This window comes from Daucus carota, chromosome 2, assembly GCF_001625215.2.
Source record: "Daucus carota subsp. sativus chromosome 2, DH1 v3.0, whole genome shotgun sequence".
NCBI lineage: Eukaryota > Viridiplantae > Streptophyta > Magnoliopsida > Apiales > Apiaceae > Daucus > Daucus carota.
The window spans coordinates 26,597,009-26,617,598 of NC_030382.2; the positions used below are offsets into that span (position 1 = coordinate 26,597,009).

A 20,590-nucleotide genomic window follows, 5' to 3' on the forward strand; every position below is an offset into this window, starting at 1 on the left:
CAGTTGTGTGTAGAAGACATTACTCTGTCTAAACTTCGAAAGCTTATAATTTAATTTAGTAAATATGGCGAGCGCTAAGGGGTCGTTTGTTTCGAGTAATTCTGGAATGAGGAATCGGTTTAGATCATTTCAACCTCATACCCCGTGTTTGGTTGGGAAAAAATTAATTTCAAACCCATTCCTCAAACCCTCAAGGTATAGGTTTCTCATACCCAAAGGGGAGGTGGGTATGAGAGAGGGGTATGAGGAATGAACTTTGTTTACACTATTTTCATTTCAATTTTAAAAATTTAATACAAATATAATTCATTGAACTAAAAATATATTAAATTAATAATTAACTTAATATTTTAAAATTATTAATGTAAAAATATTTTAAATCAAACATATACATTCCAGCACTCAACCAAACACATGATATCAGAAATGATACCTAAACCCCATACATACTTGACCCGATTCCTGATTTCAACCCGATACCATTATTTGAACCAAACGACCCCTAAAATATATACTGACACCCCTTGGGCATGTAATATCAGATATAATTCACAATTATAATTTATTTAAATTTTAGCATCATTTTATTAGTGATTTAGTATTGTTATATATTCATATTTTTTTCATGATGAATTATGTGGTAATGAATTAAATTAAAATTGATTAAATTATATTAACCTATTTTATATTCTCTTATAATTTAGTTTTATAATATTTTTTTATATGATAAATATGTAGTATAAATAATAAATATTTTTATAATCTATCTGTAAATATTTTCCTAATATCAACGTATATTAAGTTTTGATTAATTTTAAATAATAATTTTCATATTTCATATTTCTCTGTTTGCAGGAAAAAAATATTATTTATTTTGAATTGTCATCCTATATATTTGTCTTGGAGCAGATAACGTTAGAGTTAGAAATAGTGATATGATGGTTGGTGTTTGTCTTGAGGTAGTATAAGTTAGAGTTAAGAAGAGTTTTGTAAGTATTATTGATTATATTAGCTTTTATAAAAAAAAATATGAAAAGGATAATTTAGGATCGATTAAAAATATATGTCCAAATTCTACTATTACAAAATATCGCGTATGTTTGCTTATAATTGTATAGTATAGATTTTTTGAAATAAGACTTTTTAGTGTTTTATTTTGACCGTCCATATGAAATTTATTATAAAGAAATAAGGGTGTTTGTATTTTCATAAATGGATCTTTGGCCTATTTCTATTTTTCGAAATAAACATACTTGCTTACATTAAATAGAATAAAATATTGGTACATTTGAGATAAATTCCGGAGCAACATCAAACCGCTCCTGGAAGCCTGACGTAGGATGTGAAGCTTTTGCTAAGTATGACCTACGTTATTCGGAGATCTTTGAACAAGTCTTACTAGCACATCATCAAAATGCTTAAAATAATCAATACGATCTAACACAATTGTATGGAAGAAAAAGGCGTCCCTGAACTCCCCTACATGCATCTACAAGAATTTTAGCATGCATTTCAAAGACACGTTTTTTAAAATTCAGATTCTTTATCCATTATAGAGCTTATTTTAGTGTTTGGTCCGGAAGCGATTGTAGAGGGGGAGTTGAATACAATCGTCACAAAATAATCGCGGAATAAATATGATTTGTATTCAACTTGTTAATCAGATTTTAAATAATTAATATAACAATGTTTAAAGTCGTTATATAATTAAAGGAGGTCAGTTTTAATGTCCACTAAGGTTCGTAGAATAAATTCGACAGGATGTATTCTCGATTAGTGATTAAAACAAACAAGTGATCAAAGCACAGAATTTCTGTGAATATAACAATACACAAGTTTAGCAACTTGATCAAGGTTTACAAGTGATGAACACTTTAGAAATGAAGAATGATGGCCATATTTATAGGCAAACCATTTGAACTTGTAAGACAATGAAAGATAAGACAATTACAATAAGCAAGGTTAGCCAAAACAAAGCAAGGTAAGACATTCTAGTTGCTTTTTAAGAAAAAAAAATGAAGGGCAAGACAAAAATGGACAGGGGAAGACAAACATAGTTTCGGTAGGACAATATATCAACTTGTCTTGCAAGCACTATTCGGTAGGACAATGAAATCAATTGTCTTGCAAGCTTTGTTCGGTAGGACAAAGAAATTGATTGTCTTGGAAGTGCATTTGAACAATAAGGCAGGACAATAAACTTGTTTGTCTTGGCAGTTCCTTGAAGGCTCGGTGAGACAATATTTTAGATTGTCTTCCCGTGTCCTTCAGGGGAACAAAACAGCTCGGGAAGACAAAGAAATTCTTTGTCTTGCCGAGTTGTTATATGTGTATAAAAAGGAATTCTTTTGTAAATAATAAATAGAATATAATTCACTTAATTAAGTTAATTGAGCATATTCATAAGTTAAATCAACTCTAGGGTGAATTAATTTAAAAAATAAAACACACAACTAATATAATTATATGAAAAGTGAATATATAAACTATTTAATATTTAATCACTTTTCTTCTGCAGCAAAGCTTCCGTCTTCTTTAAAACTTTTATATCTTCGTCTTGAATAGTCAATCAATTGAACGACCACCTTTGCTTGACGTTGAATATTTAATTTGAACAGCTGACACACAAATGTACTGTCTGGTTCATCTGTATCTAGCTGAATCAAATATTCTTCATCAATAAAACAATTAAGTTGTGGCTTGTTCGTCGAGTCTTTGTCTTGTAAGTTTTTCTTCATAAGTAGAAACAATTGGAATCTTCTGAGTAAATAAAGTATAGAAATTTTATACCTTCTGAACTCCTGGACGTGTCACAAAAGATTATTTGTGCACTGAGGGTTGAACATATTAATGAACTTCTTTCAGTGGTGTGCAGCAGCATCCTAAAATTCTTCTAACATATAATTCCAATAACTCATTTGACGTTCTTCGTACGGATTCCGGTTAATAGCACTTGCTATTTACTTTGCTTTCTTATCTGAGTTGAGTTGTACATCTTTAATTATAGATAGGCTGAACATATGTCTTTCATTTAGGCTAATTGCTTCTGCTTCCCGCGGCTGCATTCTGGCTGATATTCTCTGAGCTCGAGCTCGAATAAATTCTTTAACTTCATTCCTAATCACATATCCAATATCCATGCTTCTAGTTGCGTCAAATATGTCTCCATTGATATTTACTTTTCTCCAGCCTTTACGTGGTGGAAACCAGCTCTCGGGCTCGAGGTAGTAACAGGCTTATTATTTTGTTTCTAAAGCTTACTCTTTTTATCTAGTCATGTAGCAGATCTAGCGCACCTGCATGAACCCTAAAAACAGATCCTACAATCTTGTTCTACACCTAACAGTTACGTCAGATTCCATAGACTCTTGAAAACCATTGTTATCAATATTAATTTTTCTCGAATACAGACACTAAAGATAAAATAAAACATATCACATACCGTGCCTTGGTTTTGTAAAGTATTCACCTCCTGTATCCCTACCTTCATCTACACATCTCTTTCAAATGAACAATGGAATAGTACATGCTTAACCTATTCATCTAGTCCCAAGCACCAGGAACATCTGTTAGCAATTTGTACTCGTTTCTTTGATAAGGCCACAACTGTTTTTATCACAGACCTGCAAACTTGCCACATAAAAGTCATAACCTCCCTTGGGAGATCCAATGATCATAATTTCTTCCAAAACTCCGCATGTGGCTGATGTTGTTCACCTATCAGTTGTTTGTAACAGTTTTTCACCGTAAAGATACTTTTTTGCTCTAGAATACAAAACCATGAATCATGTTTCACATGCTTTGAAACTGGAATACTTTTATTCAACTCAATGTCTTTGCCTCAGAAAATATCTTGTAGTATTTCTTATCCGATTCATTCGTACTATCAGCTAGTAGATTTCCCACCTTCACATGTTCTAGTTCAATAGGCATGGTAGTTGTGAAATATCCGTTATGCGGGCAAGGTAAACATGGTATTTTCCAGATATTTATACTTTACCCATCCCCAATTCTCCTTCTGCAACCTTGCTTTATAACCTCTTGAGCTTGGTGAATACTTCCCCACATATGGCTTGGATTTTCCTCCAACTTCGCATCTATAAAACTGGTATTAAGATAGTACTTAGCCTTCATCAATCTGGTAACTAATGGATTGTCACCGTTTATTAATCTCCACCCCTGTTTTGCTAGCATTGGGATGTTAAATTTTTTGAGGTCTCTAAAACCCAACCCCCCATTATAGTTGCCTTCACAGAGTCTCTCCCATGTCAACCAACGAATTCCTTTACCACTCCCACCAGATGCCCATCAAAAAACATTCATCTGGCACTGAATACCGCTACATACTTCGCCCGGAAAGAGAAAAAAATTCAACTAGAAGTTAGGTACTAATTGTGTTGTAGTTTTAAGTAGCACTAGTTTTCCTCCCTTTGATAGTTTCTTATTACTCTAGTTTTGGAACTTCTGGCTTAATATCTATGTTAGGAATTTGAATGCATTATTTTTCCTCCTTCCGACATACATTGGGAGCCTAGGTAATTCTCTCGTAAATCCGACTCTTGTACCTTGAAAGGATATCTTCGATATTAATTTTCTTTTGGTATATATAAATAAACGTAAAATTTAAATCACCTAGATCCTCCCAATAAGAAATTTAATTTATATGATTATCTTCAAGTGGAAGAGTTAATTTTAGCAAGTAATTTCAGAAATAATTTTCGTGATAGCATTTTCAAAAAAAAAATTCCATGCAATAGGTGTGTTGAGGAATATTGCTATTCTACTATTTCTCTTTCTAATTCCTATTGCAAAATTAAAATTCGTATGAAGATCGGAAAAGAATTATCAATATTTTATATTCTTTAAAAGCTTCATACTACATTGTTTTCAAAAATCTAATATTTAAGGTGATTTATTCTCTATTTTATCAAATTCTTATTTTTTGTAATAAATTAACTTTAATAACTCAAAAATAAATCTTTCTTATCAGAAATCAGTTTCTATTCAAAAGAAAGATTTAATCTATCAAATCATTAATATTTGCGTTTACAAATATTAATATCAATTTTAATTGTATCGTAAAATATTTTCCCTTCAGTCTCTCAAATTACTTATATTTCAGATAAAAATAATTTAATAATTAGAATGCTTTCTGAAATTATAAAAATTATGATTTATCATGAATCTTATTATTCTAAGTATTTTGGTATCAAAAATCAGTCAAGGGTCTATTCGTTATGAATATATATATTAATTTTTCCGGTTTTCGTATATTTCCTTATTTATAAAAGGAAATTAATTTAAATGCTCAAAAAAATTTCCCTACACTCCAAAGTATTTTATCTTTAAGGGAATACATTTTTATTATTTATTCAAGTCAAAATGTTTGTCAAAATCCTTTTACAAATCCCGAAAAGCGGTTTTCATTATTTTAATTCCGGATAAAATACTTCGACTTGCTACAATGACTTGTGAGATAGATCATTTTTATATGGATATGCATGTTAGGTAAATGTTTCGTAATTTTTCGAGAACTTTTGTCGGGGTTTTTTTATTCTCGAGCGGTTGACTCGATCTTCGACCGAGTGTTTGAGCTAGTAAACTTTGATGAAAAATCACCAAACTTGACAGATCCTCATTTCTAATATTTTGATATTGATCATATTTTTGGTTATATTTATTGGTGGCTTTCATAAAATCGTCATATTTATCAAACGATACGCGACACGTATTTAATTGCAAAATCGAGTGGTTTCTATTGTTTAATATATATTTGAATTCAACTGAGAATTGTGGCATGTGCTTGAATTCCCCACTGACCAAGAACTTGGCTCACAATTGGCCTCATCTCTCTCATCCTCACCATACACTTACATCTAATCTCCACCCTTTATTCTACCTAACCTCTCCTATAAATAAACCCCCACCCATTTCCTTCAAGCTAATAGCCAAAAAGTGCTGAGATTTTAAAAGTATACACTCTCTCTTTCAAACACAAACACTATCTACAAATACTTCTTCTCTAAAACCTCCATTTTTCTACATATATATTCATATATACACAAGGTTTTAGGTTTACAAGCTTCGTTCACCCAACCAAGCTTTTTCTCACCACTCAAGCTCATCCACCACTTATTTTCGGCCTCCCAAAGGGCTGCCCAAATTCGTCCGTGTGCTTAAAATCGTACCGAACCTCTAGCGAATTTTTCCAAAAACTTTTCGACTGTTTGCGTAAATGGTTATATTTTTAACTTCATATATGTGTCTTAACCAACCATTTTATATTATTTATACAAGAGTTTGTGATTTTCATAGATCTACTCTTTACAAAAGCTCTTCATCTTATATCTCTAATAAAAGAGATTTTTTATTTTGAATAAATTATATACACGAACTAAAGATTCGTTATATTTGAGATATATTATAAAAACAACTCTTTATATCATACGATATAATATTCTCTCAAATATAGATAAGTTACTCATGAACAAATATTTGTATCATCTTTCGTATACAACTAAAGATTCGTTATACACCTCGAAAAAGAGGTTTATATTTGACGACGTTAAAAATCAAACATATAGCTTGATTAAATACCCTACTAGCACATTGTGTCTCACAAGCAATAGAGCATCCATGCACTAAACTAGTTACTTTCTGTCTCTTTATAATGGAAATGAGTCCTTCTGCACACAAAATATATAGGCAAGGGGAGATGGGATCCCCTTGCCTAATTCCCTATTTTGGTTCAACATTACTAAACTCACTACCATCTCGAATAAAACTATAAGAGATCGTTTGGACACATCTCATAACTCTTCCCACCCATGCACTGTTGAAACCAAATTAAAGTATCATACTTTTTAAGAATGTCCATTCAAGGAGATCATATGCTTTAGATATGTCTAATTTTAACCCAATCACTCCATTTTTTCTTGATTTTTTTGATGGATACAGTGGTTAATTTCAAGTGCAGTAAGAGTATTGTATGTTGGTAATTTACCTTCGATGAATGCACTCTGATTTTCCGAGAGCAAACTTGACAAACATTGCTTAAGTTGATTAGCCATTACCTTAGATAAAATGCGAAATAGGACATTGCACAATGATATCGACCACAAGTCCTTCATGTGTTGCGGTTGTTTTATCTTCGGTATCTAACAAACCAACGTATGATCAACCTCGTCTCATAACTCTCTTGTGACAAAGAACGTTTGACAAAATTTAACCACATCATCTCTCAATATGCTCTAGTGAGCTTGGTAAAAACCTGGATTCAATCCATCATACCTAGGTGATTTTTCAGGGTACATAGAAAATACCTCTTCCTTTACTTCCTCATGTGAAGAGGTTTTATCAATTTCAAAATCTGCTCCTTTGTGACTTAATTAATTATCTCGTGCTTGGAAATTCAGTCACAGTCGCCTGAAATACTCTTCAAAATAGTCTGTGATTATTTGCTTTATATCTTCAGAATTGTCTTTCCAGACCCATGTTTATCCCTTAACCTTGTCAACTGATTATTTCTTTTCCTCCCATTAGCATAAACTATGAAAAAAATATTGTATTTTGATCTCCTTCCTTGAGCCAAAATTGCTTTGTCCGTTGCTTCCAATAGACCTCTTTCTTTTCAAGGAGCTGCAAGAACTCCTATCGTGCTTTATTATACCGTTCTACTCTGTATCCATCTCGTCGAGATCGATATATCTGCATCTCTTTTCTAGTGTCTTGAATTTTGATTTTCATTCTTCAAGTTTTAAACAATAATAGTCCACTTTTACGACAATACTTCTACCTGCCACTTGCAACCAACTTTCCTGTTTTAGATTATAACATTGCACTTTTTTGATCCACTTATTTTGCATACAGTAATTTATTCAATTGTAGGCATATGATCAGATGTCGATACCTCGATGAGTTTGATAAGAGCTCGAGAAAAGATATCTCTCCATTCTTGGATTACCCAATCCCCTATCAAGTCTTTTTTGAACCCATGTTAAATACCTCTCAGACTTTTTCCATGTGAACTCGTTTCCACTTCCAATATATCCTAAATCACTCGGCCCACTTTCATGCACAGCTTCCTTAAATCCTTCTAACAACACAGTTTCAAGTCTTCGACCTCCTTGCTTTTGATGAACATACTGTTAGGAGTTGTCCCACATCGGTTGTGGGAGGGGTAGAAAGCTAGAATATAAGCAGCTAGAACAACTCCAATAGAACGAGGCCTTTTGGGAGGTGCCCAAAAACAAAGCCGTGCGGGCTAGCCCCAAAGCGGACAATATCGTACTATTGTGGAGTTAGGCTCGCTTAGCAGGCCCAACACATACATCATATCATTAATTGATAATCAAATCTGATATGGTTTGAGAAAATTTGGGTCAAAAACAATTAATATGAAAATTGGTCAGACATCGATCAAATTTGTACTTTATCAGTAATTTATTGGTAAAAACTGAATTAATCGATAAAATTTTTTACTAGAATATTAAAATTTAATATAATAATTTATATTTAATCAATTTTTATTAATCCGGTTTATTATTTTAACTAATTTTCGATTTTTCGATTCTTGCCTTTTACGAGGTGATATACACACGAATACATGAATATTTGACATGTGTTTAATAATTTTATTGAAGTTTTATGTTATCTTGAAAATTTTCAAGTCAAATAAGATAGCATTTAATATTCCAAATAATTGTACGAAAGTAGTACTCCCTCTGTCCCATTTAATTATATACGTTTCTTTTTAACTGCTCGACACGCATTTCAATGCTCTTATAAAATATAGTTCCCTAACTTATTTTTGAGATTTTTTTTTTCTGAATAAAAATATAACATCCAAACTTTAATTCAGAAAAAAAAATTAAAAATAAATTACAAAACTACACTTTACAGGAGCATTAAAGTCCGTGCCGCGTCCCCGTCCCCCAATGTATACAACTCAGGGGGACGGAGGGAGTACAAATTAGAAGAAAAAGAAACTATATTATATAGGATAATCTTCCACTACAGTATTTGTTTACACACTCAAAGTAGGACATACATGTTTTTAGTATTTTTGAAATGAAGTAGAACATGCTTGCAATGCCAAAATTGCATTATTAATTGAATTTTTCGTTCGAGTAACGCGTCTGCTAACGAAGTCTTCGACGGGAATTCTCCGTCACCTCAATTGATTTCTTTATGTGTTTTACATATCTGGGCTACCCCAATTGACTTCATAAATTTTTAGAGACGACTTAAATATTGAATATTAAATATGCATTACGTATCGAAAGTGACTTACTTTGTGAATGTGAAACCGTTTCTTTCCATCCATTTTTTCGTAATATTATCCACATTCTTTACTCATTCCAAATTCCAAATTTATAATCATAATCATCGACGATGATGCAATGAAAAAACCAACTATAGCTTTCAGTCAACTAAATAATTACACGTTCGATATTCATAGATAGAGATGGGTGTATGAAACAATAATTCAACCATGACCAGGAGAACAAGTCACGTAGACTATTAAATCTTTAATTTGAATATTCAAAATTCGATCAATTCCATTTGTCTACTCTTGCCACACTATAAATACACAACTCTCGTAACCTCAAGTTCATATCAAAATTTGCACACCGACACACAATATTTTCATAAACTAAGAAGTCTTTAAGCATGGGGAAATACTCAGCATTCTCTGTTTTCTTACTTTCCATTCTGGTAGCTCAGCAGGTTTCTGCAGCAGATACTTGCAGATTTCCAGCAATTTTCAACTTCGGAGATGCCAACTCCGACACTGGTGCATTTGCTGCTTGGTTCTTCGGCAACCCACCCTTTTTCGGCCAGTCGTTCTTTGGTGGATCGGCAGGAAGAGTGTCTGATGGTCGCCTCTTGATCGATTTCATGGGTAAGCTTTTTATTGTAGTATTTAAATATTGAAAATTTTCAGGTGATTAAGGTTTATCCCGGTCGAGGTTCTGGGCCTGGAGAATTGTTGAGAACAGATAGTCAAATTGTAAGGCTATAAGCCGTATTAGTAAAGAAAAATTGACCTGCGTTACTAATGATATCTTTTTTTTTTTTTTTTTTTTTTTGTGATGATGCAGCAAGTAGCTTAGGCTTACCATTTCTACACCCATATATGGATTCTTTGGGTGCTGATTTCGCTCATGGTGCCAACTTTGCGGAAATCTTATCCACCATTGCACTTCCCCCAGCCAACAATATCATTCCCGGGGTTAGACCACCCCGGGGACTTAATCCCATCAATCTCGACATTCAAGTGTCTCAGTTCGCTCAATTCATAAATCGATCACAGACTATCAGGCAGCGAGGTACACTACCATTTTTGTCATTATCCGTACAACAGATCATCGTACTACAGATAGGTTGACGAAGTATTGGTTTTTTTGCATTCTCAGGAGGAGTTTTTAGGCAGTTCATGCCAAAGCAGGAATACTTTTCGCAAGCTCTGTATACTATTGATATCGGCCAAATTGATATCACCCAAGAGTTCTTGAAGAATAAGACTGACGATGAAGTTAAAGCAGCCGTACCAGCCTTGATAGCTAGCTTGTCATCGAATATTAAGGTAAATCATTTATAGAACAACCTACTTTAATTTGTCAATTATCAGGTAAAATACCCGCGATTAGCTTGTGAACTGAGACCTAATGTTAAACATGTGTAATATTTCAGATTTTATATAGCCTGGGAGGTAGGACATTCTGGATCCATAACCTCGGACCTAATGGCTGTCTTCCAATTCTTTTGACACTGGCTCCGGTCCCTGACAGTCAACTCGACAGTGCTGGATGCGTGAAACGCTACAATGATTTAACCCAATACTTCAATTCGGAGTTGAAGAAGGGTGTTGATCAACTTCGAAAAGACCTCCCCTCCGCAGCTTTCACATATGTAGATGTATATACTGCTAAATATTCTCTTTATCAAGAACCTGCCAAATACGGTAAGTAGACTCGTCATGTTCCCTAATTAACAAACTTTTATTGCCTGTTTATAAATTTGGATTTCATTTGAAATTCTGGATTTAATTAAATAAACTGTTTGGGAATTTACATTTGGATTTCATTTGAAATTTAGACTTTCAAATATTAGTATAAATTAAAGAATTTGAAATGACAATTCAAATCCTGTCATTTGAAATCCATCATTTGAAATGAAATACATGTTTCCGAACGGCTTCTAAAATGATAATTGTACTAATGCTGTTTCCCCTAACTAAATGCTGCAGGATTCACACATCCATTAGAAACATGTTGTGGATTTGGAGGAAGATACAACTATGGAGAAAACAGCTTGTGCGGATCAACCATAACTGTTAACGGGACTCAAAGAACTGTCGGACCCTGCGCAAATCCTGCAGAGTACATAAACTACGAAGGCCAAACCTACACTCAGGCAGCTGATCAAATCACTTTTAACAAGATTGCATCTGGAGAATTGTCCGACCCTCCTAACTCTTTGAGACAGGCTTGCCGAAAAGTTTGAATTTTCGATCAGCACCAGTAACATTATTTTCTCGCAGATGAGAATTCTTCTTTTATTGTAAACTTTGACATGTGCTTTTCTTTTCAGTCAGTTTTCGATTATTTAGCTTAGGCTTGATTTGTTGTTTGGTATTTGGAATAATAAGTTGCTCAAGGGGCAAGGGTGCCCGTATAGCCCTTCTCCAACCGCAATAAAATATGTATGGTGGCTATGTTTTATCAATAAATTTAATATAAGCACATTTATATACACATGCTACCACCGTGCAATTGTGTACTATTGAAGTATCAGGGGCAACTGTCGTCCAAAAATCTAAATTTGACACAGTTTTGTTTCAAATCACTTCAATTATGAACTAAAAAGTGATTTAATTGAATGGGTTGGGACGGTTAATTTTTTTATTTAATATTTCAGTTTAATTTAATCAAATATTTTATTTTGTAAATAAAAAAAGTCATAATAAAATAAAATTCTTTCGATTTAATAAGCAGAAGCCGCCGCCAAGCTGGTGAATTAATTTTTTATTTTCTAAATAAAATAAAAAGAGGACGGTCCGGGACAAGTGATTCGTTCGAATCTTTACTCAATCGAAGCTAGCTACTATTTACTCTGTCTATCTGTAGTCTTTCCTTAAATGAGCCGTTTTAGTGTTAAGTTATCTTTTTTTTTTTGTCATATAGTGTTAAGTTATCTTAGATTCGCTTCTCATGTACCGATTAGATATATTAATTAAACTAGAATAAAATAAAAGAGGACGGTATCTCATATAAATTTTATTAATTAAAAAGGTATTTTACAAATAATTTGTAAGGACTCCTTTCTAAATAAACGGAACAACCCGCATCGATACATAATAAGTTAAAATTAGACAAATTTTAAAATTACAAAATAAATTAATCTAATTCATTCATTCACCGAGGAGTCTGATAAAGTATCCATTGTCAACCATGGATCGTCTTCGCCATCCGAGTCATCTTCTTAAGTCTTTGTTGTCTTTTTTGGCTTACAATCTTTTTTGCAAACACACATTTTTACCACGTCCGGCACAAGACTTGTTCTCTTTTCATCCAACACTCTTCTACCTGCACTAAAAGCAGACTCCGACGCAATTGTAGAGGCAGAAACTACTAATACGTCTCTTGTAATTTTAGCTAAAACTAGGAATTGTAACTCATGATTCTTCCACTATGTTAGTATTGAAAAATCATCATTTAACTCATAATTGTAAGAAAAGAACTCTATATGCATACTAAAACTGGTAGTAACTGACAGAGTCGAAGTGAAAATTTTAGCCTTTTGTTTTTTACTTAATATATTTTGTATCGTGTTATTAAATCTACTGACATCAGAAGTTTTAGAAGGTGCAACAGTTTGAGTTGTGGCAGGAGCGTATAAATCTATAAGATCATACTACAAGGTTATAGAGTTGTTTACATACAAATTCCAATTATATGAGACTCCAAGTAGTTCATAATAATGCTCTAACATGTTTTCTAAACCTTTCTTTCTCACACCAGGATCAAGTAGACATGCAATACCATAAAAATATGGAAATTCTGTAGAGTATTCAATCCATTTAATCTTCATGCTAACAATTATGTCATGAAATTGATCCTTCTCTCTTTAAAATCATGTAAAGTGTTCACAATATTAACACACTCAATGATAACATGATAAACATTCTGTTCATAAACATAAGAAAAAACTATAGCAGCATGTGCAAAACAATCAAGTATGTCACGTACGCTAGATTCCAACTCCAATGTAATTCAGTAACTAAAGAATCGTCAGCTTGATGACTTGGATCTGAATTATATAAATCAGTGATAACTACCTTATATTTAATTTCTTCATTTAGTAATTTAAAGTCGAGTTCCATCTCGTGGGAGTGTCGATAGCCCATTTCTTCGGTCTTAATCCATTATCCTTACACAATTTTTTGTACCTAGATCAGAATGTGCTTGCTAAACTTAAGTATTTAACTATTTTCCTAATTGGTCCTAATAAACAAGTTATTTATGAAATTCCTTTTTTAGCGGACAGGTTAATTATGTGAGCACAACACCTAACATGCAAGAATAGTCCATTTAAAATCGAAGGGATTTCAGGCCTAATATAGTATATACATTTTTTATTTGCCGAGGCATTATCTAAAGATATCGAAAAGATCTTACCAAACAAATTAAATTCCCTAGCTTTTTCTAATATTCATTGTTTTATGTTATAATTAGAGAGTGACTCATCCATAACATCAAAAGCAATAATTCATTTTTGTAAAATATAATCACTATCATTCCAATGAACAGTTGTACAAATATAGGGCTCACCTTGACTCGAAGACCAACAATCACTAGTTAAAGAGACTTAACCAGCAAATGTACTAAAAAATTCATCAAATTTGCTTTAGCACTAGAATATTGTTTTTGTGTGTGCCTCTTAAGTGTGTTTCGTGAAATTCTGCGAAATGCGGGGCTTATAGATGTTTTAATCATTCGTTCTAAATTTTCACTCTCACCGTAAGAGAAAGGTAGCTCGTCTAATGTAACGTAAGTATCATATTCCTGAATCATTCTTTCTCTATTATAAGCAAGAGGCATACCTCCACCGACGGATGTAGTCGTGAAACCACCGGATTTGTGTTTGTTGTAAGCCTCCACCATGACCACCATGTGTCGCAGCACTTTCGTGATTCGCTCTCGTTATTCCATGATGATTCTCCAAATGCCGATTAAGTGTACCCGTGTCGGCTCCCTTACCAAAAGCAAGTGGCCTCGGTGTTTTTCCATTTTAAATACAAAGCATACATCGGACTCCGAATCTTCTGGGATTATTCGTCTTTTTACGAAAAATAATTCCAGACATACGAGAATTGTCTTGAACTTGCGCTACCACTAGCTAAAAAATAAAATAAAATAAATTAGAAACAAATCAATACACAAAAAATAAATTAATTAACAATAAAATTAAAAATAAATACCTTCTTCGGGGACTCTAGGGGGTAGCATCGATCTTGGGGTCGATTCGTGAGATGAAATGGCACCTCTACCTTCTTCCATTATAAATTTTTGAGTGCAATATAAATTCAAGAATTATAGATTAAACGAAAACAGAATTCAAATACAAATTTTCAGGGTGCACAACTGCTGTTTGACAAAATGACAGTAAAAAATAGGGGCTGAGTATGCGAGTGAGAGAACTGAGATGAGAGTTGAGATGAGAGAATGAGTGAAGACATGGCTGCAACATGCGATGGAGTATTTATACGGCACAACTAGCCATTGCAAAATAAACGGCTATGTAACCCTGTTGCTGCTTGTAAAAGCTACCATGGAGAGGAATGTTGGGAAGACTAGCGAGCGCATTTGGCCAGCTATACATGCTGGCACCCGTGCTGCATGGGTAACTTTCAAATTTTGATCATTAATAAATAAATTATATGTGTTTAAATGAATTATTATTTTAATATGTTATTAACGAAATTTGAAACTTAAATTTTTAGTAGTCTAAATATAAATAATAATATCTAATAATTATAATAATATATTACCAGACTAAAAACCAATGACCAACGATTAAATTTCTGGATGTTTACCTTTATTAATACAGTATAGATTAGATCCTAAATATTAGTTGCGGATAAAGTTTTCTCAAACTCGATGGTTTCTTTTACAAATTTCAAGCATATTAAAAATTTGTAATATGATATTGTTTTTTTAGGTAAATTTTTAAATATAAATTCTAGGTACGAACCACCCTACTAGACCCAAACACTCAGTAAATCAAGTATTTATGCACTAGTAGGTGGCAAACACTAATAGAAACATGGCTAATTTCGACAAAATTTAAGTTCGACAGAATCTTGTCAAAATTAACACCTTACGAAAATAATCGGTTGAAATTATATTTGATTGCAGTCTATCGATCGAAGATGTGATCTGTCAAATTTAATCTGCCAATATTAAATATATATTTGATAGATAATTTTGGCTGCCGAAAATAGTTCCAAACAATTATGGAAAGGAAGTTTCCCGCCTCTCATTCATGTGCAGGATAATTGGTGCCTGAAGTTGGCTTAAAATTTCAAATATATTTTTTACAACATTGTATCGTAAATTTAGTCATTTTAGTCCAGACGCAGACGATTGAACATATGTGCTCTCGCGTTATTATGTTTGTGTAAAATAATATTTTGATAAAATGTATTGTTTGGAATAGTGACGGTATATATAGGTATTTTGAAAATGGTATGCCTAATTAAGTATATCTGATTTGAGAATGTCCCTAACCATGAAGTGTGCTTAGCTAAAAATTTAGTTGCATTGCACAAAACAGATGTGTTTATGTTTCTTCTTTATTGTCCCAATTAGGCTACCATGTCCAAATTAGTGTTATCAACCCATGTGATCTGTCAGAATTAAACTCTAGTCACTTTCAACGGCTGTTTGCTTCATCTGTTGAAAGTTGCTTCATCCATCGATTGATTTATAGACTTTATCGATCGAACACTGTACCAGGTTAAGCAGTTGAAAACTTGATCTTCATCCATCGAAAGTAGTATAGCCTTCATCAGTTGAATTACTGTGATTCGTCCGTTGAACATCCTTTACTTAGACAAAATTACATGGCATTATATATTTACAATTAGACATCCTATTCTATCCATCCGTTGATGATTCTTAAGATAAACAAGATAACAATTACAACTGATAAAATGATAAAGATTCTAATTGAACAAGTTCCAAAATGTTTATGTTATCATCAAATTTATTGATTTCTAACAATCTCCCCTAATTTATGACTGGAGAAGATGCAGACATAAATTCTACACTTGATGTTAACAAAACACGAAATAAAACAAAGTACATAATTGAAATACAAGAGATAGAAAATTTACAGACGAGTTTGCTCCTCTAGCCTGAGCAGTTTACTTGTTCCTAGAAAATCTTCTTCTGGACTTAAGTTTTTCTTCATGAATCTCAATCTGCTTCTAGAAGATTCTATAGAACCATGCTTCATCACTGTCTTCAATGTTGAGCTTGGACTGTAGATTCTTTAGGGTCTTGATGCTAGCTCACTTGAGTTGATCTTTAGGCTTGAAAAACCTCATAGTTCCTTCATTGTCCCTGAACTCCATGATTGGTTCAGGTTCATAATGAATTTTCTTTCCAATATAAGGGATCTTCAGTTTTCTTGGCAAACTAGCACCAAAGGTCCATTCATTTCTGATTTCATAAATTCTTTTAAGCGCCATCTGCTTTGCTGGAGTTGTGAAACCACCAATTCTCTTCATTGCAGCATATATCTTGGTAAGTGAGCTAAATCCTTCAGACTTGAGAACTCTGTGTAGAGGCCAGATCACATTAGCTTTACTTTTGTACATAAAAACTAATCTCTCAGGAAACCTTGAAGTTGAATCTATTCCCTTGACTTCATGAAGATCATTCAATTGAAGATCAAGTTCTGAGAATTCTTCAATATTAGCAATGTGGAGATAGTCATCCTTGTTTTCTGGCTCTTTTGCAGGTTTGGGAGTATTTAACATCTTCTTTGCTTTGGTTTTTCCCTTCTTCTTCTTCACAGGTTCCTCTTCAACAACCAGAATTGATGGAATTGGAATATTGCTGAAGTCTATTGGTTCTTTTTTGGGAATTATTGGTTCCTCAAAGAAATTTGTATCTGGATGGACAACAACATTATCCATTACTGAGAGGTTGGATTTTGAGACCTTAACCAAATCTTTTCTCTCATTTTGGCTTCCACAGGCATTCGAGTTCTGGCCTTGAGCCTTGGCTTCTTTGAAATGGTTTCCTTCACAGGTTCCTCCTTTTCATCTTGAAGCTCAGCCTCCAACTCTTTCATTAGTTCAATGGCAAATCTTTCATCAACTTCTTTTTCTGTATTGCTGGCAAACTGTGATTCTTTTTCTATTCTTTCACACTCCTTGACCACTTCCTCAGCTTTAGCAAAGGAGTAATGTGGGTGACTAGTTACAATAAATAGCTTTTGACCTTCTCTGTAGATGATAGCAAAATGAGCTTTGAGAGCTTCATCTGCACATTCTTTGTAGCTCTTGATCTCTTGGCCTAAAAGCTTGAATTTATCTGGTCTTGCAAGAGGAAAGTAGATAGAGCTAGATTCCTTACCAGCTTTTGAGTATCCAGAATTTGAAAGAGTCAGAATTGGTTTGAACTCATTTATGAAGGAGGGCTCACCTTTTTCTTTAATTGAAGGAATTACAATCTCAGGTGTGATAACCTTGAGAATTGTAGTTGAGGTAGGGAATGATGTAGGGAATGTGGCTAAAGGTTGAGAAGAGGATGCTGCTGCTGCTATGGCTGCTTGGAGTTGATCAAGTCTAGCTTTAATTGAATCCCTCCCCTTTCTGACTTTCTGCTCAGCTGGAGTATAGTATGCAAGAAAAATTCTAGCTACCAGCTCTACAAGAGAAGGCAAAGGCTCCATCTCCCCCTTTTTGTTAGCATCAAGTGAAGGAGGCCTTCGGACCGACACTCCAGATGCAAGGAGAAGATGTTGAAAAAGTTCATTTTAAACTCTTTGGTGTTGGAGCATCTCATGTATCCTTCCGTCCAAGTAATTCATTCCTGGTATCAATACCATCCAGCCTCTCTACTAGTTTGTCATTCTCTTGTCAGAAGACTATAATGAAAAAACCACCTTGTTAGGTAACTTCTCATCAATTTGAGCTTTGACTGCGGTCTTGATAGAGACAATTGCTGAATTGAGATGATCAACCTCTTGTTTGAAGAGAAGAGACTGATATTTGTGAAGTTTAAGGTTGTCCAGAGCTTGACTAGCAAGAGTGGCAGTGAGTGATGTTGAGGAAGAAGAAGCATTACTTTCTGAGATGATGGTTGTGGCCTGCCTTTGAATTTCAGCATGAATAACACTCGCTGAAGCATTTTGGCAATTTATCCATAACGGCAGACTCACAGAGGAGGAGAGTCCTTCATCTTCCCCTCCTAAAGAACCTTCATCATCCTCAAACTCTTCATCTTCTTCACCATAGGAGAAATCCTCACCAGCATTTGAAGGAAGATTTGTAATGGCATCTTTGGCTCTCAACATTGACTCTGTGGTGTGAATAAAGTTGAGACTCTTTTCTGTAGCTTGATTATCCATTCTAGAAAAACACAGGTAGGAAGATAAGCCGTGAGTAAAAATCTCGGGGTCAAGTGGCACACTGTCTAGAATAGACCTGTATTCTTGTTAGATTTCTTGCTCACTTGGCCTATCATTGAAACCTGCATTTCTCTTTGTTCTTGCATCAAGGGCTCCCATTGGCTCACCAAACAGATCACCTCTCCCTCACATGTTCTCTCTAAAGAACCTCTCAATTCCTCTCCTTTTTCCTGGCCTAAAGAAATGGCCAGACTCTCCACACCCTCTCCTTTTGCCAGCTACCAAGGCTGCCTCTCTACACTTTAACTCCCTTCCCTCAAACCTAAGAGTGTTTGGGCTATTATGTGATTAACTTCTGTAGTTGTAGAAATAGGAGTTGAAGGTACAACAGTTGTTAATGGATGAGTGTCATCCGTTGAAACACAGAGACTAGCAGCTTTCAACTGATGAATGTTGTTAAGCAGATCAATTGAAGGGCAAACACTGTTCGACGGATGAAGGAGATCCGTTGAAGCAGAAGAAGGAACAACCATTGAAGCTGTAACAATAGAGTCTGTGGTGATTGAATTCATGCTAACTCCTACAGAAATCATTGTTACAGGAGAAGAAATTATTGGAGTTTGATCCAAAAAATCATCTAAAAGATGATGATCAAACTCAGAATTGGGCTTCTCCATGAATTCTAAAGATGGAGAATTTACTAAAGTGGTGTGAATTAACTCCACATCCACAAGGGAGGTGGGGGATTGTGTTTGGGGATTTGAGATAGTAAGATCAAAGATTGAAGAAATATGGATAGAAGATGTAAAAGGGTGTTGTGACTCCACATTTCTTGGAGCCATATCAAGCTGAGTTTTAGAAGTCTCAACCATAAAATCTAGGATTTTAGGTTGAGAAGTGTGTGAAGTAGAGTGCACTGATTTTGTTTTCACCTTTTTCCTCTCATAGGATTTTATAGGTGAAGTGGTGTCCCTCCCCCTAGCTGTGGACTATTTTCAATAGCAACATCCTTTTGGGAGGATGCTGCTAGGAATGAGCTTGAATCCTTATTAACATCTGTACTCTTTTGGGAGACTACATAGTGGCTTGGCTGGTTGACACTCAACTCTCCATCCTTATTCTTGGGGTTTTCTTGATTTTCACCCCTTCCCTCACCCTTACTACCTCCTATCACACTCCCCTCAGGTTTGTGTTTCTTTATTTTTACAACAGGTGCCTTTTGGGAGGCACCTGAGGTTGGCCTTTTAGACTTGGATTTAAAGGGTTGTGCCACTTGGGAAGAATGATGCGGGTCATTGCCAGCATATATTGTGACAGATAGTAAAGAAGTTGGAGGTTGAGAGAGAGTTGAGGGAAAGCCAAATACCTTACCTTCATTCCCAAACTCCATTATTGGCAGGTAGATAACCTCCACAGTTGGGTAAAGATTCATCCTTAAGATATCCTTAAATATTCTCTTCTCCTGCACAAAACTTCCAAGCTAGCATCACTAAAAACCTAACATTGTACATATTCTTAGGCCTATCTACTTTGTCACCCAGCTTTTCACCTATTTCTTGGATCATTAAGCCCCCGAAATTAAAGTACTCATTAGTAAGATACATATAGAGCATCTGCAATATTTGCGAAGTAATAGCAGCAAAGTTACTAATTTTCCCAGAAAAAGATTTCACAAAGGCATCATATAAAAAGCTCCACTCCCTCCGAAGCTCCTTTCTAACAATTTTACCCAATGCAGAAGTAGGCAGAGCATTCATGGCGTTGAGCAAGTTAACAAGTTGAGCATCATATGGTAAACTATCTACATCATTCTCAAGAATTTTAAAACATGCATTCATAACATCATAATTAATAACATGATTATTATTTTTAAGGAGAAAGAGATAGTTTCATCATCACTATTAAACTCAGCAGCGGTGCAGGTTTCTTCCACCACTTCATG

General features: G+C 34.3%; 1 protein-coding gene across 1 annotated transcript; it reads left to right on the forward strand.

The window, feature by feature from the left end:
• Positions 1-9,607: 9,607 nt before the first annotated feature.
• On the forward strand, positions 9,608-11,759 carry LOC108206114 (esterase). The gene is made up of 5 exons (XM_064087038.1): positions 9,608-9,904; positions 10,104-10,331; positions 10,419-10,588; positions 10,696-10,966; positions 11,252-11,759. The coding sequence occupies exons 1-5, from the start codon at positions 9,673-9,675 to the stop codon at positions 11,506-11,508; spliced, it is 1,158 nt and encodes a 385-aa protein (XP_063943108.1). The 5' UTR covers positions 9,608-9,672; the 3' UTR covers positions 11,509-11,759.
• The last annotated feature ends 8,831 nt before the right edge of the window (positions 11,760-20,590 follow it).